The sequence below is a fragment of the Lissotriton helveticus genome, chromosome 4_1 (assembly GCF_964261635.1).
Source record: "Lissotriton helveticus chromosome 4_1, aLisHel1.1, whole genome shotgun sequence".
Taxonomy (NCBI): domain Eukaryota; kingdom Metazoa; phylum Chordata; class Amphibia; order Caudata; family Salamandridae; genus Lissotriton; species Lissotriton helveticus.
The window spans coordinates 786,155,116-786,177,690 of record NC_136063.1 but is presented as its reverse complement, the minus strand read 5'-3'; the positions used below and the strand labels follow the sequence as shown (position 1 = coordinate 786,177,690).

Sequence of the window (22,575 nt, the reverse complement as noted above, 5' to 3'; positions counted from 1 at the left end):
TTATTGGCCAAGTCTGTAGACCATGGCTGTAGGAAATGGCCACAACACAGAAAACTGGGGACGTATGGTATGGCTACCACCCCCATCTGCCAGGTACACCATTTTTGAGGGGAGAAGAAAAGGAGATTGCGTATATGCAGATGCTGTGTCTTGGATGGAAATGGCCTTCCAAGCTCACACACGGAGGTTAGTGCACTCTAGCTCCCGTCACAATACAGACACACCCAGATACACATGCACTTCTCCACCCCTACACACATCCTTCATACATGCCCCATTCGTAGATATATTTATTTGACAGTTTTATATAGTACATGAGCACTGAGAGGTATAAATGTGCTTTACAGAGGTACAGTAACCGTGACAACAGTCTTAAAGTACACTGAAACGATAGACAAGAGCAAATAATGAGGAGTTATTTTCATCAGTCGTATATAGAGCATGAATACTGAGCAATCTAGATACGCTTTAGACAGTAACAACAATAGCGATAGCAGTCTTACAATAAAATGATATACCCCAAGGACCTCCATCATTGGGGACTCAATGGCCCTTCTGCTGGGAAATGACGGTAGGCAGCCTCCCCACAGGGGTACAGTTACAATGGCATGTCTACATGACTATAAACACACTGCCACCTCAGTCTATCACAGCGTAGCCAGGCTGGGATTGTAGTTTCCACTCACACATAAGGGATACTTTCTGGGTATGTGCTGGTATCAAAGCACGGCTTTGAAGGTGATAGAATTGGAGCTCACTGGTTAAAAATACCCAGGTTTGTCCAGGAAACGTACAAGGGCAAGCCGGTGTAACTTCACAAAACCATGCAGAGGATTTTCTTCCTAACAGTAGCCACCACCAAGATCATCTGATTAGTCTTTAGACTCCTTTCCTTGGCAACATACTTTCCCAGTGCTCAAACCTTCTTCATTGCTATCACAAAGAACAGTCCCAACAGTAATCCAAAATAGGTTTCCTCAGACCTATTCTCCAAAGTCCCAGATAGACACCAGTGTCTCATAGCTGATGTGTCATGGGCCTTAGTGCAAGGATGGAAATGGGTCAATGCCCCCCTGTTTGAACTGTAAAATACGGCAATAAAAAGGGTTCAGTGGGCCACCACAGCTGCTCTACCAATGAAAGCGACCCCAGATAGAACCGTGAGTTAAATGAAATCTACCGTACCATCTTTGCCCTCCCACCATAAAACAACACTGAAATCGTGATATAGCAGAATAACTAAACGAGTGCATGAAAGTAAACTTCATGCTTGACTCACTTCAGTCTGGCTTCATGGAAGGCCACTGCGTTTAAAATAGGTTGGGACAGGTGGTAGTTGCCTCCTCATCCCTCTAGATCCTTCATCAGATTTTGATACAACATCTTGTGTAACTCCGTGAAATCTAGGATGGACCTAGGAGATCAGTGCCTTAAAAACTTGGAAATCCTATCTAAAAGACTGCTCATAGATGATTAAATGGTACTCTCCACAAGGATCTATATTGGCTCCTGTTCCTTTCAACTTCTCGCTGGAACTCCTGGGGCACCTTGTGGCCGCTCTGCATACCACTTGTCATCAGTCCGATGACAATACTCCGCTGTACATGCTCTACACTTGAAAACTGCTTCAACCAAATACGTCTTGGATGGCACATGGGGAGCTCACACTGACCCCTCTGAAACGAAAGTTCTTTCAGACATTCAATCCGAAAACTTTTTCTCTGACGTTGGCACTAATGTAACATCTGTAGGTATCACATTGGAGAGTACATTGAATACCGATTTTGGTTTAAAATCCATGATGTAAAATGCACCAGTTGAGACTATTTCGGACCACGAAACCTTTGATTCAAAAGGAAGATTAAAAATCGTTGTGAATGGATTTGCCGTTGCCCACCATGACATTGGGAACTTCCTCTTTACGGGTCTGTTGGCTGTTTGAATAGCTACACTAAGGGCAGTGGTACTTCATGCTGCTGCAAGACTCATCTTGTACGAAAAGAAACATCAGCTCATAACGCAAGTACTAAAAGTACATGGCTATCATTGGAAGCCTTTTGCACTTTTCAAAATGGCATGCAGCATTCATAAGGATGCAAGACTCAACTCTCTGGAAATACTTTGATTCAAAAATAGATCATCACTAACTTGCCTGTTCACCATCCAGACACCGAACATTTGGAATGCCATTTCGATTGATATTAGACTAGCAAGTGCCCTCAAATCATTCAGAAGTGGTTAGAAAGGTCACTTGCTACTCACACATGGCCGGTTATAAAACTTATCTCACTTAAAGACAGTGATCCCCTCTCTAATATTGAACCTGAAGGGGCTTTACCTTCCTCCTGCTGACTCACCCAGCACCAGAATCAATATCATCTCATCTCTTCCCATACTTCCTTAAGATCTTGATTTCCTACTAAGTTACATATTTATTTATTCATTCAATGATTACCTCCCTTCCCATTTAAACGTGCATGGTTCTTCTCTCCTTCTGTGAGGTCTGCTAGTTTACCCATCTGAAGATTAATCTTGCTCTAGAGATGCTATCAGGGGTGGTCCGCGGGACCCTCTTTCCGCCAGTTTCATAGTTATTCTTTGGGTAAACACTGACTGCACCATTTCTTTGTGGCACAGTCAGTGCGCCCACATATTATGGCTCAGCGGCAACGTATTTTCTCCATTTGCATGTGCCTAGGCCCGATGCAAATGAAGTGAGCGCTCCTCTGAGATAGCACTTGCACTATCTGTATTACAGAAGGGGCCGCACAAGCATTTCTGGCTAAAAAGTGGGTGAAAATATCTGTTGCCCTCCTGAGCCATTTGATGTAATATGGCCCCAGGGACCTTATTGCACTTAAAGCGCACTGTCCCTGTTTGACTTTGGTGCACCTTTAACTAGGTGTGCCAGGCATGAACAGGCACAGAGTGCACTCTTACTGATAATACACTGCTCCCAGAGCAAATCAAATTTGCAGCTGCACTGAGGGCAGCACATTAGTGAAAGTCAGGGCTGCTGTTTGAGGTAGCTGCTCTGTCTTTCACAGTACAGACAGAACCCAGTATGCACTTCAAAGGGGGGACCGAGGTCCTTAGGTGAGCGGGTCCATGGGGGCCCTGTACTCCTTGTGTGCCACCTCTTTTTTGGGACACGTGTGACTCCTGGTGGTCTTTTTGCCTCTGAGCCAGTGTCAAGAATATTGTGTGGGTAGAAAATTAAAAAAATGCTTGTAACCAACATTGTGTGATTTCTTTGGATCTCTTTTCTATAACGGTAGTTGTATCTCAAGATTGTTAGTGCTAATGGCAGTTTGGATATAAATGTTACAGGTGAGCATAATTTATTCTTTTGCAGATACCTCTAATATATCATAACTGTGTTTTTTTATATCATGCATGTTCAGTCTTTATCATTAGTGAGCATCTAAAACTGAGTTCCTGTCACCAAATCTATGTAATAACCAACAACATTTTTTGTAGATATGGGCAGCTGTTTGTCTTGTTTTTAAGACATCACTGGAGAACACCAAACAGCAATGGAGCCGAAGTGGTCCTATATCATCTGCCAAGGTACATCTTGAAAGAAAACAGTAAGATGTTAGCAATAGCACAATTAAAAGTTTGAATGCAAAAAGATATATGGAAGTTATTGATTGCATATTATGCAGACATACTGCCTTCATAGATTCTCTTGCTTTACCAGCATACAAAGGCCACCTTCTGACTTCAGAAGTGCCTTTTCTGCCTCACCAGGGTAATTCACCTTTTATTTTTTTTAAAAAATTTAGGAAGTCTTTCTGTCATACTCCCTTTACTACTAGTGTTGTTATACATTAAGAACTATCTGTGATTTTTGTTATACACAATTTATTCTGTTTTAACATATGCTGATGTTTTTAAATGAAGTAAAAATGAGGGCACTTGATCTGTATTGTTCCTCCCACGAATCCATATGTAGGTGAAAAGTGTCAATGGTTCCTGCTCATGAAGGCTTACGTTATCATAGATTCATTAACATGTTTTACTATTGGGTTGATGACCGTTGTTAAGGAGAATGTCTTGTTGCATAGCTTTGAAAAGCAGTTCTTTATTAGCTGCTCTCTGATCATAGGGTGCACCCAAAGTGTACCCTCTTTCTAAGCTGTACCCCTCTGAGAAGAATTCCTCCAATCTCTCTCTTGTTCAGTGCCTGCCTGGCAAGGGAGCGATGGATGAGTCCCTTTCATTCCTTATGTCTTGGACTCGTGTCAAGGGTGTATGTTATTGTTGTTATTGTTATTGTTAATGTCAGTTTGTATAGCGCCAAATCACCGGCAGGTCTCAGGGCGCTTTTGACCGCAAAACATAACAACCTAGTCAGCAACAGGAGAACGAGTAGAAACTATACTGGGCTCAATGCTGCTCTGAATAAGATAGTCTTTAGGGCTTTCCTAAAACGGAGCAGGTTTCCGTCTTTGCGAAGAGCCTCAGGCAGTTCATTCCAGATCCTAGGCAGCAAGACCGAGAAAGATCTTCCACCTTTTGTAACCAATCTGAACCGGGGGCACACGAGCAGTTGAGCCTCAGAGGACCTTAGACTTCTTTCAGGCCGATAGATCTCTAACCTTTCTTTGATATAGGCAGGGGCTTGCCCATAGATGGACTTGTGGGCTATGCAGAGACTTTTAAAAACCGACCTTTGCGTCACTGGCAGCCAATGAAGGCTCTGCAGCAGTGGGGAGGCATGTGATTTCCTTGGGAGTTTAAAAATAAGTCTTGCCGCATCATTCAAAACCACCTGCAGTCTGTTAGTTAATACCTTTGCTAAGCCCAAATAAAGCGCATTTCCATAGTCCAGCCTCGACAGTATGGTGGCAGAAACTACAGTACGAAGCATGGACTGGGAAAGGAGCGGAACTAATTTGCGCAATTGTCTTATGAGACCGTTCCCACTACGGTAGAGATCTGGCTGACCATTGAGAGGGCACTATCTATCTTAATGCCAAGGCTTTTGATCGAGTCAGCTGGCTTAGGAGTGGGACCTAGTTCCTGGGGCCAATACAAGTAACTCCAGGGGGAACAGGTGGATGAAACTATTAGCACCTCAGTTTTTTCGGGGTTAATCTTCAGGAGGTTCCTGGACATCCAGTTAACTGTGTATCTGAGTACCTCCTGTGCCTGTGACTGGGCCCGTGCAGTGTCATCTATGCTCAAGAACAACTGAGTGTCGTCAGCATAGTTGAACACGCGGCAACCCATCTCAGCCAGGGCATTTATTAGTGGTTGTAAATACAGGTTAAACAGGAGGGGAGACAAGGCCGAGCCTTGGGGAACACCACATGTAAGTTCTCCCACTCCTGATACCACATCTCTCAACTGAATCCTCTGGGTTCTCCCGGACAAAAAGGATTCCAGCCATTGATAGGCTGAGTCCCCAAACCCAGCCAACCTGTCCAAAAGTAGGGTATGGCTGACCGTATCAAACGCCGCTGACAGGTCTAAAAGTATCAGGGCGCTTAGTTTTTTACTGTCAGCCATCCCTCTGAGATCATCCAGCACCGAGAGCATAACCAACTCGGTGCTGTGGTGTGCTCGAAACCCTGCCTGCATCTCATGGTATGTCTGTGAGATGTGTGGGTTTTAGGTGGACAGGTTAATGGTGGGGTCCGTTTGGACCCAGTGTTCATGCCACTTAAATTGGTGGACGCCTTTGTGTCAGGCTTGTGATTTTCATCTTGAACAGCATAGCGTATAAGTCCACCCTTACTGTTTCTTTCCCCTAAACATATGTACCTGGTGGGTAATTGAGTATTCCAACCCGTTCCTTTCGTCAAGTGTAGTTTACTCTTGTCCTAGGTGAAACTCCTCAGATGAGGTGTGTGAACCCTCTTGATGGTTGCGGTTTTCCCTTCAAACTGATCTAAGTCTGTGACGTCAGTGGAGTCAACTTACTGCAGTTGCTCTTTGGGGGCAACTGAGAGCCTATCTGCCTCTCTAGGAGCTGGTCTGTGCCTGCTGGGAGGAGCACACCTGGTCCACAGTAAAAGAAGCTCAAGGCCCGCTGACTGAAGAGCTGCATGAATACAGCTCAATGGAACGGGATACCAAGAATGAACGAGCCCTTCCCAGTCCAGCTTACATTAGGAAATTAAACCTAAAAAAGAGGATGATCTTGGTCAAGGAGCTACTTCTTGTTCTTCTGGTAACGAGAGGCAAACTTGATTTCGGAACCATTGGAATTATCTTCGTAGGCCTTTTGATTTCTGTGCTATTGCTGCTCTAGACACAGTGTGGACCTAGCCCAAAAACACATTTGTTGATAGTCCTTGTGAGAAAGCTCCTCTTTTGCATTGTTAGCCCCCTACTTTTGCCTGGTTTTGATGTGGTTTCAAATGGGGTGCACAGTGTTCCTGCTATTCAGGCCACCTGTGTCAGTACTCCCCTAAAACAAATCTCCAATTGGTACTTCTGCCTCCTGCAAGTCCCTAGTAACTGGTACCCTGGGTACCTATGGCTTGGAAGCTGAAGAGGGTCCCTTGGGACTCCCCCCTCACTGGGACTATGCCACTGCCCTTGCAGCCTGCATGCCCCTGTGAGGGGGAAAACTATAAGGTCGACACAGCACCCTGCCTGGGTGCCAGGCCAGCCAGCACTGCATGACAGTATAGGTAAGTCACCCCTCTAGCAGACCTCACAGCCCTAAGGCAGGGTGCACTATACTCCAGGTGAGGGCATATCTGCATGAGCACCCCATGGTGGTTTACTGACTATAGGACCCCAGAGTAGAGAGCCCCTGCTCTCTGGGACCAGAAACAATGCATATCTTGGACAGATATGATCTGCCTCCTCTCCCAGTATGGGCTAGTGCTCGAAGAGGGAAGCTTCAAAGGCCTGCTGCCTTTGTAATGCAACCCCCAGCCTCTGCTGCTAGCAGCAGGTGGCAGCCCCTGGTTTACACCCCCACCTTGGGCAGGAAAACCAGCTGGAAAATTCAAAAAGGAAGGATGTGCGCTCACCTCTGCCAACCCACCCTTAAGGTGGGGGGAAACAAGGTGAAGCACAACTTTCAGTCCCCGCCATCTTGAAGATGGGGGCTCCCCTCCAATCAGGGCTAGGTCTATGCCCCCTCCCATAAGTGGGTGGCAGTAGCCACCCCAGTTAAGGTGCCCATTGGCTGTACCTGCTACTCTCCTAAACTGCCTCCTAAATTTAGTATTTAGGGGGCTCCCCTAGACCTGAGCCTCAGATCTGCGATGTTCTAAGAAGCCAACAACTGCTTTGGCCCCAGCCCTACCTGCCTGTCTCGAGCTTCAATGACCCTGTGACCTGTCTTGCAACAACGACCTCCAAAACCCCTGGGAAGACTGTTGCCTTCAATAAAGACTCCAGTCTCCCGAAGACAGCGGCCCAGTCCAGAAGAAACCTACCACAAAGATTCCGGTTCAAGGTGGATCCGCGTCCCCCAGCACCACTCTGCACCAGACGCTGAGTGGTTCACCTGTGCAGTTAAGTCTCCCACAATCCTGAACTGGTTTCCAGCATTTTTTCTGTGTTCTTTCCTTTTTTCCTTCTTTGCGTCTTTCTCAAAGGCAAGAGGCTGGCAGTCAATGGCACAACAGCTGGCCTTTTTGGGTCTGTGCTAGCCGAGTCCTTCTGACCTAGTTACTTAAAGCGTTTCTCAGTTACATTTCATCCATTTGTCTTTGGTTTTGTCATTCACATTTTTCTCCGGCCCACTCGAGCATGCATCAAGGGGCATTGCTTCATCCCACTTCAGCCATTGACTGACTTCACTACGAGTTACTGCATGCAGTGCTTTGTCAAGGAGCACGTCCACACACAAAGTGGTTCCTTTCAGGGCCAGAGATTACAACAGTAGTTTTTGCCTTTAGTTTCTTTTTTTTTTTTATTGGTTTTTTTTTTGATTGATAAACGCCTGGCAGCTTCCCAAACAAAACGTTTTCAAAAGCCATGACAAAACAAAACAAGAATTGCCAAAAGCCTGGTGGACAATGCCAGACCTATTTGCTTTGCCAATGCTTGTTGAGATCTCTCTTAGATTGCCACATGTCACTTTGAAGTGATGTGTGACATTAGACAACCTGTTGGCTTTGTAAGATTTATTTCTTGACCAATTGCTGGTCATGCTGGTGGTTAGTTTCTTTTTCATTTAAACCTCACATCGGGATCTGTCTACTCCACGACAAATTCTCTTAATTGACACTATTCTCATTCACATGATGTTACGTATTGCAATAGCTACTTCTTTTAATAGATCATTTCTTTTGCAGGCATTCCACTGAAAATAATGAATGTAAAAAATAAAGGTTTGATGTTAGCATTTAGTGTGATCTTTTACTATTACTACAGGGAAGGTTCTTGTAAAAAGATGCATGTACTAAAGCTGAATCGAACAGGGAAGTTTGCGGTGAATGTGGTGGACAACCTGGTGGTAGTTCATCATCAAGACACTGAGGTATGATTTGCTTGCAGAACATTTTCCCTATTCCTTCCAGTTAGCCTCAATTGCATTCTTGCTCCAAGATGTAAAGGTTGTGGATTGTTGGCTGTAGAGAATAATTTGCCTGCATGTCTTTGAACAGGCACATGTGCTGTTTATCTAAATTATAACAATCTGCAACCTGGTACCGTATCATGATGCTGTAGGAGTCTGTGCTCTTCTTTTTGGCCTTTGCAGTTCATGCATTCACTTGAAAACTCTCCAAGTTAATGCATGCGTGCCCCTCTGCACTGGTGCAGGGCAGAAACCGGCATCATGATATGAACCCTGAAGCTACAAAACAATTGTTTGCATAGTAAGTTTCTCATAGAAGATTTTTATCAAACGAAAATCAAATGAATTGTTAGTAATAAATATAAAATTGAGTTCTGAACTGTAGAACTGTATTTGATTATTTATTCTCTCCACAAATCGATAGAACCTTTCAGTTCTTGAAAGACCTAATTATGAGTAAGGATTAGTACATATGGATTATTGAAATTGTGTACATTTGTGATTCCAAACATCTTAAGGCAGCATGTCTCATGATACTCTAGTATCAGAGGCGATTAGTATTCAGGTTTTCTTACATTTCCAAATTGTTGTAATTGTTTTTACTTTTAATATGGACTACTGCTTCTACATCTAGACCTGCTGGACCAAGTCTGTTCCCAGAGACAAATACTTAAATTGTGTCATCTAAGCTCGATTCCTGATTTCAAACTTGTAGTTCTTCCAGTCATTGGTGTCCCTTGAACTTGTCTGCAGCCAGTAACTAGGGGCCAGATGTACGAAATCACCGGTTTGTGATTTCCTAATAGTGAATTTTTGCAATTCGATTTTATGAAATTTTAAACTGCAATGGTCTACAGTGTGTTTAACACTATTTGTGTTTCCCAAATGGGTGCAAGGGACCTGCCTCATTAATTTTCATGGGGCAGGTCGCGATTTTCAACCCATTGTGAATGGTCTGCACTCACAGGGATGGTGGCCTGCAGACCACCATGTCTGTGATTGCTTTTTAAATAAAATTTTAGTTGTAATGCAGCCCTTTTTCCTTAAAGGAAAACAGAATGCATTTCAAAAATAAAAATGAAAAGCTACCTTTTCATTATCTAAGTGTAGACAATGGTTCGTGATACCACTGTCTGCTCTTAAAAAATGTTGGTGCCCACATTCACAAAGGGTAAGTGGTCCCTTTGGGACCCCTTCCCGTTTGTGAACAGGTTACCACCTCCTTCATGGAGTGGGTAAAATATGAATGTTTAGTGACCACATTACGGTCGCAAAACATTCCTACATGCCACTATGACTCGTTATTAGGAAGGAACACCCTTGAAACGCCCCTTACTAATATCGACTCTCAAACCCTATTTCTGATAGATACATCTGCCTTGTGGATTCCTCACCTTGTGAATATCCCCCTTGCGTCAGCAACGTTCGGAATTTTTCTTCGTAGCACGCCGGCGTGGACAACGTCATAGGAACGCAGCATCGCGCGCGACTCCGTCTGACGTCACCGACCCCTTATTAGGCCTGCGTCGGCATGATGACAACAGTTCCCTTTTTTCCGAGTCGTCAACGCTAACGGTTTCAGGGATCTTCTGTGGTTACAGATAGAGACTTTGTTGCTTTTTGTCTGTTACTGTTTCTGTTCTTCGTCGAGGATGTCGTCGAAGAAGACGGGTTTCAAGCAGTGTGGCTCGTGTGCCCGGATGATGTTGATTACCGATCCACACGAAGATTGCTTGTGGTGTTTAGGGTTGGATCATGACGTCAAGGGCTGTCGATCCTGCTCAAAGATGAATCCGAAGGCTCTGCGAGAGCGGGAGGCTAAACTTCTGTTAGCCAAGATTAAAGGTAAAGAAGCCGGTAGATCTTCAAGATCAAGATCAAGACACTCCAGATCGAGGCCGAAGTCAAGATCGAAGTCGCGATCGAGGTCGCGATCGAAGTCACGATCGAGATCGAGGTCAAGGGCCAGATCGGAGTCGGCGTCGAAGTCAGCTTCTGGGCATGCTTCGGGTTCCTCGAAGAGAAAACATAGGAGGAAGAAGCATAGTTCTCACCATCCTTCGGGGTCATCGGACTCGAAGAAGAGGTCTTCTCGGAAACATCACAAGGATTTTGTGTCTCCGTCTCCTGCTGGTGGAGCCACGCCGATGCGATCTCGAGAACATACACCGGAGCCGGATCCGAATCCGGCTTCGGGACAGTCTTCGGAGCATGAGGAGGTCGTCGAGGTTCCTCAGTCACCGACTCCCGAGGATGACCTGGAAGGTCAAAAAGGTCAGGAGGAACCGAATCCGGAACAACCTCCTGCGGAGCCGTCAATGGGTTCATACCCTTCCTTTCCTGGTCCTGGTCAGGACCCTTCGCATTTCCTAAATGCTATGTTTGGAGTATATGCGAGGGCAATGTACCCCACTGGAGCACCTACGGGTCCCATGGGTCCTTTGTCTTTTAACTTGGATGTCCCCCAAGCTTATGCACCGGCACCCTTTCTGCCTTTTATGCCGACTCCATATCCTTCTTGGATCGGTACGGCGCCGCCGAGGTCATCGACTCCGCGCACGCTTTCGCCAGCTCCGGAGCGACCTCGAAGTTTGGATCGAGGCTCGACACCGGTTCCTGTTTCTCAGCCTCCTGTTGTTCCAGCTCCTCATTCGACACCGGCTCCGACTCCGTCTGAGTCGTTACCGGATCCGTCGACTTCGATCCGTCTGGAGTGGTCGAGGCGTAGAGCCCAATGTCTCTTGGAGGAGAAGGAGTATGGGGAACCTGAAGTGGAGGAAGGTGAGCTTCAGGAACATGAGGATTGCTTTGAGGATCTACATAGTGCAAGCAGTCTTGAACTTTCTCCAGAATGGGGTTGCCTGTGGTTTCGGATGCGCCCTCTAGGGATGTAGTGCCATACCATATGGTAATCAGAAAGGCTGCTGAGTTGCTGAACTTGACTTTACCAACAGTGGAGTTCAAATCTAATATCCTTACAGAAGTTTTACATTCGCCTTCTTCAGTCATTGAGCCGACTCTACCATTCACTGAGGCTCTGACCGAGCCGATTCTAGAAGTTTGGAAAAAGCCTTTGTCTGCACCTGCGGTGTCTAGATCGGTGGCGAGGCGTTATAGGGTGGCTCCTGGAGACCCTGAGTTCTTGTCATCTCACCCTTCGCCGGAGAGTCTGGTGGTGCAGGCCGCTTGTGCGAACAGATCAGCAGGCTCTTTTCCCCAGGTTCCTGGAGATAAAGACTCCAAGAAGTTGGATCAAGCCGCTAAGAAGGTTTTCTCAGGTAGCATGGATTTAAAATCAACAAATGCTACTTGCTTACTAGGAAGGTATGTGCATGCCTTAATGGACTCGGTCAAGCAATTGTCAGCTAAGCTTCCGGAGGAAGACAGGAAAAACTTTAATGAGGTTGTTTTGGACACTCAGGCGGCAGCCCGCCAGGTTATTCAGAGTGGCATGGACACGGCAGACTCTGTGGCTAGAGAGATGGGTTCTTCAGTGGCTACCAGAAGAGCTGTTTGGCTAAAGTCCTCGGAGTTTTCCGCTGATGTACAGGCTACTCTTTTGGATTTGCCTTTTGACGGAGTTGGCCTCTTTGGGAAGAAAGCGGATGCGGCTTTAGAAAGGTTCAAAGATAGCCGGGCGACGGCTAGGTCTTTGGGCTTGCAAGCGAAAGGCACAGCCACCAGGATGTTCAGAGGCTTTGGCAGGTCCTCCTTTCGTTCCTTCAAACAAGGCCAGCAGCAACAGCAGCAACAGAACCCTCTGTACAAGTCTTACAGAGGTAGACAGAAGGGTCGTGGACGTGGACGTCAGGCCTCTTCCTCCTCTACTTCCTCCTCTACTACCCACCCCCACCTACATCAGCAAAGCAGCCCTAGATCCGCCATTCCGGATCATGCGGGTCCGGTAGGGGGCCGGCTTACTCATTTTCTATGGGATTGGGAATCGGTTACATCAGATCTTTGGGTTCTCAATCTCGTAGAAAATGGGTATGCTCTTCCTTTCCAGGAGTTCCCTCCCAATTACCCTCCTTGCCAAGGTTATTGTTCAAGGACCACCAGCTTCTCCTGCAGGAAGAAGTCCTGGCACTGTTCAGAAAGGGTGCGATAGAGGTGGTTCCGGATCAGGAGAGGGGTCAGGGGTGCTACTCCCGGTATTTCCTGATCCGCCATTGTCTAACCCAGGGTGGTGTGGAGTGGAAAAACGATGGATTTGGGCCCAGATCTTTTGACTGGGGTGAATGTGTGACATTGATCCACATTCTGTCCATCATTGTTGTGTTTACAGTTACCGCTCTAAGTGTACTGGGGATGCTCAGACGTGAGTCCCAGGCACTCCACACCACTGGAATCAAGCTAGCCGGGCTGATGAGAGGTGTTACCTCGAAACCGGGCCGGTCCTCGGATGCTTGTTTCCGTTCTGGGAAGGACATGGCTTTTGTAGTTCGGACTGGACTGTTCCCATGGGGCACAGGGTCAGCGCTGATTTGCATATCGCCATTGTCTAACCCAGGGTGGTGTGGAGTGGAAAAACGATGGATTTGGGCCCAGATCTTTTGACTGGGGTGAATGTGTGACATTGATCCACATTCTGTCCATCATTGTTGTGTTTACAGTTACCGCTCTAAGTGTACTGGGGATGCTCAGACGTGAGTCCCAGGCACTCCACACCACTGGAATCAAGCTAGCCGGGCTGATGAGAGGTGTTACCTCGAAACCAGGCCGGTCCTCGGATGCTTGTTTCCGTTCTGGGAAGGACATGGCTTTTGTAGTTCGGACTGGACTGTTCCCATGGGGCACAGGGTCAGCGCTGATTTGCATATCGCCATTGTCTAACCCAGGGTGGTGTGGAGTGGAAAAACGATGGATTTGGGCCCAGATCTTTTGACTGGGGTGAATGTGTGACATTGATCCACATTCTGTCCATCATTGTTGTGTTTACAGTTACCGCTCTAAGTGTACTGGGGATGCTCAGACGTGAGTCCCAGGCACTCCACACCACTGGAATCAAGCTAGCCGGGCTGATGAGAGGTGTTACCTCGAAACCAGGCCGGTCCTCGGATGCTTGTTTCCGTTCTGGGAAGGACATGGCTTTTGTAGTTCGGACTGGACTGTTCCCATGGGGCACAGGGTCAGCGCTGATTTGCATATCGCCATTGTCTAACCCAGGGTGGTGTGGAGTGGAAAAACGATGGATTTGGGCCCAGATCTTTTGACTGGGGTGAATGTGTGACATTGATCCACATTCTGTCCATCATTGTTGTGTTTACAGTTACCGCTCTAAGTGTACTGGGGATGCTCAGACGTGAGTCCCAGGCACTCCACACCACTGGAATCAAGCTAGCCGGGCTGATGAGAGGTGTTACCTCGAAACCGGGCCGGTCCTCGGATGCTTGTTTCCGTTCTGGGAAGGACATGGCTTTTGTAGTTCGGACTGGACTGTTCCCATGGGGCACAGGGTCAGCGCTGATTTGCATATCGCCATTGTCTAACCCAGGGTGGTGTGGAGTGGAAAAACGATGGATTTGGGCCCAGATCTTTTGACTGGGGTGAATGTGTGACATTGATCCACATTCTGTCCATCATTGTTGTGTTTACAGTTACCGCTCTAAGTGTACTGGGGATGCTCAGACGTGAGTCCCAGGCACTCCACACCACTGGAATCAAGCTAGCCGGGCTGATGAGAGGTGTTACCTCGAAACCGGGCCGGTCCTCGGATGCTTGTTTCCGTTCTGGGAAGGACATGGCTTTTGTAGTTCGGACTGGACTGTTCCCATGGGGCACAGGGTCAGCGCTGATTTGCATATCGCCATTGTCTAACCCAGGGTGGTGTGGAGTGGAAAAGCGATGGATTTGGGCCCAGATCTTTTGACTGGGGTGAATGTGTGACATTGATCCACATTCTGTCCATCATTGTTGTGTTTACAGTTACCGCTCTAAGTGTACTGGGGATGCTCAGACGTGAGTCCCAGGCACTCCACACCACTGGAATCAAGCTAGCCGGGCTGATGAGAGGTGTTACCTCGAAACCGGGCCGGTCCTCGGATGCTTGTTTCCGTTCTGGGAAGGACATGGCTTTTGTAGTTCGGACTGGACTGTTCCCATGGGGCACAGGGTCAGCGCTGATTTGCATATCGCCATTGTCTAACCCAGGGTGGTGTGGAGTGGAAAAACGATGGATTTGGGCCCAGATCTTTTGACTGGGGTGAATGTGTGACATTGATCCACATTCTGTCCATCATTGTTGTGTTTACAGTTACCCCCCAAAAAGGATGGCAGACTTCGGCCAATCCTGGATCTCAGGATCTTGAACTTGTATCTGAAACAAGAAAAGTTCAAGATGCTCACTCTTGCGCAGGTTCTTCAGCCGCTGTTGGAAGAAGACTGGATGATGTTGATCGACTTGCAGGATGCGTATTTTCACATCCCCATCCTGAAGTCGCACAGGAAGTATCTCCGTTTTACGGTGGGATCGCAACACTACCAGTTTGCGGTTCTTCCGTTTGGACTTACTACTGCGCCTCGAGTTTTCACCAAGGTGATGGCAGTGGTGGCGGCACATCTCAGAAGGTCGGGAATACCTGTATTTCCGTATCTGGACGACTGGCTGATCAAAGCAGAGTCGCCAGAGAAGGTGCTCCTTCATCTGCAGGAGACAACTCAGTTGTTGCACAGGTTGGGTTTTTCGATAAATGTACCCAAGTCTCACCTGGTGCCCTCCCAGCGCAACCTGTTCATAGGTGCGGTACTGGACACTACTGTATGTCGTGCATTCCCTCCACCTCAAAGGATTTGAGACATACAGGAGATGATTCCTTTATTCTACAATGGATCGGTCGTTCCAGTCCTGAAGGTCCTTCGTCTGCTCGGTCTGATGGCTTCTTGCATTCTGTTGGTCAACCATGCACGCTGGCACATGAGGGCACTCCAGTGGTGCCTCCGCAGGCAGTGGTATCAGCACAACGGAGATCTCGGGGAGTCTGTGAGGATCTCCAGAGAAACTGCAGCGGATCGGTCATGGTGGAGCGTGGAAGGCAATCTGTCTCAGGGAAAGCCTTTCCAACTACCTCCATCGGTTGCCACTGTGATAACGGATGCATCCACTCTCGGGTGGGGTGCTCATCTGGGGGATCTGGAGGTCAAGGGTCTTTGGTCTCCAGAGGAAAGGTTGCTTCACATCAACCTTCTAGAGTTGCGGGCGATACGTCTGGCGCTCAAGGCCTTCCTCCCTTCCCTTCGCGGTCAGTCGGTTCAAGTCCTGACGGACAACACGACCGCGATGTGGTATATCAACAAGCAGGAAGGAGTAGGGTCGCGGTGTCTCTGCAAAGAGGCTCTGCGGCTCTGGTCCTGGGTTCAGGACCACCAGATTTGTCTAATGGCAAATCATCTGGCCGGAGTTCTGAACATACGTGCAGATGTTCTCAGTCGGCAGTTCTCTGCCGACCACGAGTGGAGGCTCCATCCAGAGGTTGTTCACGACATCTTTCAGATGTGGGGGACTCCTCAGGTGGACCTGTTCGCCACTCGCGAGAATGCTCACTGGCTGTCATTCTGCAGTCTCCAGTATCCGATGCAAGGAGCACTGCGGGACGCGTTTCAGTTGAGTTGGGACTCGCAACTCCTTTACGCATTTCCTACCATACCCTTGATTCCTCGGGTTCTGAGGAAGATTCGCCAGGACCGGGCCCAAGTCATTTTGGTCGCCCTGGATTGGCCAAGAAGGGTGTGGTACACGGACCTACTCCACCTCTTCTCTCACCCGCCGCTCTGTCTCCCTCACAGGGCAGACCTCCTCTCTCAGATGGAGGGGCAGGTTCTACACCCCCACCTCCAGACATTACACCTTCATGTCTGGAGAATGAACGGGGCAACCTGAACTCTTTTTCTCTCCCTCACGATGTGGTGGATGTCATTCTTTCGGCCAGGCGTGACTCCACCAAGTCCATCTATTCGTGTAGATGGTCTAAATTTGTTGTTTGGTGTAGGGAGAAGGCTGTTGATCCTTTGAGGGCTCATCTGTCTGATATTTTGCAGTTTGCTCTCTCTTTGGCGCAGCAAGGATTTGCTGTTGCCACAGTCAAAGGTTACCTCTCAGCGTTATCGGCATTTCTCTGCTTGCCGGACCAGCCATCTCTTTTTAAATCTCCAGTGGTTTTGAGGTTTCTGAAGGGCCTCACAAATAAGTTCCCTCCTTCTCCTTTTGTCGTGCCTCAGTGGGATTTAAATCTTGTCTTGACTTTCTTGATGGGTTCTCCCTTTGAACCCTTACACAAGTGTCCCATGAGGCTTTTGTCTTTTAAGACTGTCTTCTTAGTAGCAATCACCTCGGCAAGGAGGGTGAGTGAGCTTCAAGCTCTTAGTTCTAAGCCCCCATTCTTGACCATTCATGCTGAACGAATGGTTCTTAGGACCAGGGCTGCTTTTCTGCCTAAGGTGGTAACTCCCTTCCATCTAGGACAGTCCATTACCCTTCCTACCTTCTATCCTCCCCCTCACCCTTCTAAGGAGGAAGAGAGACTGCACCGTCTGGACCCTAAGAGGGTGGTGTCTTTTTATCTGGACAGAACGAAAGACTTCCGGATGGACGACCAGCTGTTTGTTGGTTTTGCTGGCTGTCGGAAGGGCAGAGCGGTGCACAAGCGCACACTTTCCAGGTGGATAATCCTGTGCATCAAGATTTGTTACTCCCTGGCAGGTAAGGACCCTCCTGAGGGTATAAGAGCTCATTCTACCAGGGCAAGGTCTGCTTCTTCTGCATTGTCTAGAGGTGTACCTGTTGAGGACATTTGCAGGGCCGCGACTTGGGCCTCCCTCCACACTTTCGCAAAGCATCACTGCTTGGATACCGAGGTGAGGAGGGACGGCCCCTTCGCGCGTTCTGTCCTCCAAGATTTCCTGGTGAGCAGTGTGGACACCCTCCTCCGGGAGTGGGGACTGCTGTGGGACTCTATTCACAAGGTGAGGAATCCACAAGGCAGATGTATCTATCAGAAGAACAAGTTACTTACCTTCGGTAACGCTTTTTCTGGTAGATACAGTATCTGCCTGTGGATTCCTCACTGACCCACCCGCCTCCCCGTTGTGTACTCTGCTATACCTGGGTTTATTTGTATATTTATTTGTATATTTATTGGGTTTTTGATACCTTTGTTACGCACTATGTGTGCTATTTTGGTTTGTATGTACTATGTACACTGTATATATGTATATTTCCTGTCATTGGTCCGTCCGGGTGCCTCGAAGGCACGGAAAAAAGGGCGGAACTGATGTCATCACGCCGACGCAGGCCTAATAAGGGGTCGGTGACGTCAGACGGAGTCGCGCGCGATGCCGCGTTCCTATGACGTCCACGCCGGCGTGCTACGAAGAAAAATTCCGAACGTTGCTGACGCACGGGGGATATTCACAAGGTGAGGAATCCACAGGCAGATACTGTATCTACCAGAAAAAGCGTTACCGAAGGTAAGTAACTTGTTCTTTACAAATCAATAATAGAATACTGACTTGCAAAATAGGGTAAGTACATGCTAAACAACTCTTTATTGGTCGCAAACATCCCAATTCTCTGTTTCCGACAGTTAAAACGTGTCGTACATCTGGCCTTAGGCTTTTACCTGTTGATACACTTATTTGATAAATTCTGTTTTTAGGTCAATTCTACTGTATCTTCAAAAATGTGCAGTTTTAAAGGTCTTGCCTCCTTAAATGAGTGCAGTATTTAATACATTTAGAGAGAGTCTGTTTGGAGAAGACATTTTCTGATCGATACTTTGCGGATTCTTCGCCCAAGAATATCCCCCAGGTGCCAGATTGGATCAAGAGAATTTTGTAGCAGTGCTCCTGTGTGCTTCTAGGTGGTGTCTGTGGGCTCCATACTGCCATGAAAGTGATGGAATAGAGCTGCATGTAAGAACCACACCTACATGATGATATCCTTTCCTTTCCACGCTTGCTGATTTTGTTGTTTTGGGGGTGACTCCAGATTTCTTTCCAGTGTGCTAGGGAACGACGTCCTCATAACAAACAGGATTCAAGCTGTGCCACGATTGCAGGATTCTGTGCCATGACTGCAGGAAGCAGATGTCTGTCATGCATTCATGTGAGGGACATCTTTGGTGCATGGGCTTTAGACACAACTAAGAGTCTTGTGATAAATGCACCCTCATGCACCTGGAAGCTAGTTGAGACTGGGCGATAAAGTTGTATTTTGCGGAACATAGGAAGAAGTTGCGACCTTCACACGATCGGTCTTCTGCTCCAAGACGTAGGCCAGGTCTTGATGGTGATCACAGAGGTGTTTCCGTAGCCTCTCCACTGCTTGCTCAAAGTCCTCCGGTAAGACAAAGTCCAAGCATAAGCTTAAAAAAGCGAAGCAGGCCGGATCCCATCCCACCATTTTGACTCCAGAGAGAAGGCATGAGCGAGTTAAGATGTCAGTTGCACTCGGTTGGGGCCACTGAGCTGATTCCTTAATTGGTCCTGATGCTCTCCCAGTTCCCCTGGCCATCGTCCACCCCTGCAGAAGATTGAGGTTTTTAAGGAGGCAATACTGGAATCTTTCACTGTGCTTCCAGTTACATATATGGCACACTTTAGGCCTCACATAACCGCAAGAGGTCTCCAGTTGGGTTATTGGCAGTGGGTCCTTCCCTGGGACTGTCTGTCCCATCTGTATCCATTAACGGATCTGGACTGACTGCGATTCAGACTTCCACTGTTGCCATGAAATCCACGTCAGTTCTTGCCACCCTTACGTCGAGGGATGATCCGGTGCTGATGGTCATGTCTAATCTTGAACCAGCATCTGCTAAAGCTCAACCAATGTCTTACTATGAGATCACAAAAGCACAAGCTGTTGTGCACCCTGATTTTAATCCTGCGCCTTTACCTCATCCCAGCAATCAGCAGAGCCCTCATTTATTTTTTTGGCTCGGACTCTCATTCTGTGCCAGAGCAGGGTGCACCCCAGGATGTTGATGAGGTTGGTAGTGAGGAGGATCGCTTGCTCCCGCCTCATTACACTGGCTCTTTATAAGTTAATTTACAAAATTCCGGTGGGCTTGTTATTGCCACGGGGACTGAACTTGACCTGCCATATGGGGATAGATAGAGGAAAGTGCTTAATCTGCAGTGGTGGTTTCAAGGGTAGCCAAGGTGGTAGAATTATAGCTGCCCTCCATCTAGACTAAAACAAATATTTTGACTGTAATTTTGCAGCTTGGGCTGGCAATACCTGAACCCTTGCATTGATGCCCTCACAGATGTGCTGAAAGCTACCCTGGCTAAATATTGTTCTTGTTACTCAGAAGGTGGCCAGATGTCTTTGATCTGCACCTAGTGATCTGAACTTTCCCACCACACATCCTACCATGGAGAGTCTTGTTGTACAGGCCTCGACAAGCAAGGTGAACCCTAAATCATTTCCAACTAATACTCCAGATAGAGTATTCAAAAGGATTGATGCCTCCAGAAGCCATCAGTCCTCCAGCTCCTTTTCCCCTGTCAGCCACCAAACTGCTTTAGTTTGCCCTTAGTGGTGCATGTCCAACCTGTGGGAGGCAGCAATCACTTCTCCATGGTTGCCAATCCATCATGTCTGACTGATGAGTCTTGAAAATTGTACAAAAAGACTATGCCCTACCTTTGCAGCAAAAACAACAAGTTGATGGATGGAATGCTCAAATTAATCTCAGCCACTGGCAAACGCTTTGGCTGCATCCCAATCCATTGTTTTCTGCCCACCATGCCACCTCAGTTTGGCCCAGCCATATGCAAATCTGTCTTGACCCTGCTCCTCATGGGAACAGTCCAACCTGAACTGCCAGGCCAGGTCCTCCTTGAACCAAAACACAAGCAACCAGCCAGGAATAGCTTGGTTCCAGTGGTGCAGTGAGACCAGGACCCACGTCTGGGCATACCCCGTGTACTCATGTGTCAGGCAATGCCTCGTACTCTTTCCCGGTATGAAGCTGTTGTAGCCTGGGTGGAGCAGAGTGGAGATCGCTTCCATCGGCCTGTTGGCCATAGCCTTGGCCAATATTTTTTACTTCAAATTGGCCTATAGAAGGGCCATAATTTTGGCAGTTGGCTGGGCTTTGGAATTAGTGTGAGTGTTGCGCCTCTCAGGTCATCCAACACTGTACTGATTGGGACATTTCATTGTGATGCCAAGAATGTGTGGGAATGTGATAGTGGCATATTTTTTTAAAACGTTAAGGGGGAGCAATTCGGACCAGGAATCTTCCCTGAATGCATCCCACTTAGGGTCTCTCCCAGCTTTGTTTTCATCAGCTGGGCTTCAAGAACATTTTGAGACTCCTGGAATAATGGAGTATTGCACCATGTATAATTGTTTGCAGAATTCTGCGAAGCTCTTGGCACTCTGGAGTGAATCTGAGACTTAGTTACCACTCGATTCCTTGATTTGAGCAATCATTCTAGTGGCCTCTTGTTTAGACAAGCAGTATAGCAGTCTGCCATATTTGTCTCTGATATCGTAGATTTGGCCTCCATGCCACTAGCCATACATGCTGTGCCACATATATGGCCTTGTTGCACAGTTTGTTGGCTACTTCCTGTTGCCGAATCATCTGCAGGTTTTTGTTAATGATCCCTTTTTTGCTCTGACTCTAGGGTCTTCTACTCAAGCTTGGCTCGAGTGGCCTCTCTTGCGTGTTCTGTACCTTTCAGAAAGGATCGTGAACACTACTGGATCATTCCTTTGTATGCCTCCCATAATACGGAATGTTTGGCTACTTAGCCTTTGTTTGTATCAAAGTAATTGTTTGTTTCCTCTGTAATGAAAGTTGCAAACTTTCCATCCACCACTGAGCCAGAGTTTAAGTGCAAGGAGTCTGCCCTTAGGCCTCTTGGTTTGGGGCGATTGGAAAATGGTCAGAGATCCCTCAGGGGAGGATGTCAGCCCCATGTAATTTTAAGATGTCTGCTGGTAGGAGAAAAGATCATCCGTACATGATAGTACTTGGTGTGCAGCCAGTAGAATGTAAGTTGTGCACCTGTGTGATACCATGTTCTCCATATATTGCATAACCCCATTGAACATGCCATTTAGCCACTATTAGACTCCTGGGAGCCTTAGAGACCTGGTTGACTGCCCCATCATGGTGGTAATGCCCCCTCCTATTACTCTGGTACCAGAGGGCGTATGTGCTAAACGTGTGTTAAGGGTGTTTAGAATTTCCTTTGTTAATGGCGGTGGATCATACATGCTTATGATGGGCCAGGCTTGAGCATGTAGGAGGCCCGATATGAGAACAAAATGGCCAAAAAAGGGAACTGCCCTGTTTTAATTGTATCTGTGCTCACCTTTTCACCTTGTGTCTATGATCTAAGGGAAAGAGGACGTGAAAGACGTTGAAATAGTGTCTCGTTTTGTATCTAATCTCTTGTGAACTAGAGGAACCATACTACATTATCGGGTGCACAGTCCCAGTCTGTGTCATGGTACACTGTTATTTGGTGTGCCCGATTCCGATTGGGACTGTGTGTCCTGTTACTGAAATGTTATGTCTCCCTTGCAGGTACAAACTCTCATCTGCACTAGGGGCAGTGTGTTACTGAAAGACTGACTGGTGGTTTCAAACCACTGGCCTGTATTTTAAGACCGAGACCCCAGCCTCAGTTAAAAGAGGACGCAATTATCTTCACATATGAGGAATGTGGTGTGACTGCACCTGCCTGAAGGGGTGAGGAGTGGAATACCTTTAAGACCATGGGCCCCTCATACTCTCTGAAAAGGAACTCTTTGGGATGTGGGGTTTATGGACTGTATGCCATGTCCTAAGTGGCGCAGTCAGTGCGCCCTTCGACAGCTTGCTTGCCCCTGCATGTGTGAGTTATATATTATGGGTGGATAAGGCAAGACATTCATTTGAATGGAGCCACACGCCCATGCAATTGAGGCAATGCCCCCTTAAGATTGCACGGGGCAAAATGTGTGGATGCCAGATAATTATTTCAGACGGGGCTGCCCAATTGTTTGCTGCCTTTTCCACGGGGGCACAAAACACTAGTTCAAATGCCTGTTGCCATCCGAGAACACACGCTTATTATGGCAGGAG

General features: G+C 47.4%; 1 protein-coding gene across 1 annotated transcript in view; it reads left to right on the top strand.

Moving 5' to 3' along the window:
- RMC1 (regulator of MON1-CCZ1) overlaps window positions 1-22,575 on the top strand; it is a 266,564-nt gene that overhangs the window by 98,666 nt on the left and 145,323 nt on the right. Inside the window, exons 8-9 of the mRNA XM_078687420.1 lie at window positions 3,481-3,570; window positions 8,350-8,455. Coding sequence (XP_078543546.1) covers window positions 3,481-3,570; window positions 8,350-8,455 — 196 coding nt within the window. The remainder of the gene's footprint in view (window positions 1-3,480; window positions 3,571-8,349; window positions 8,456-22,575) is intronic.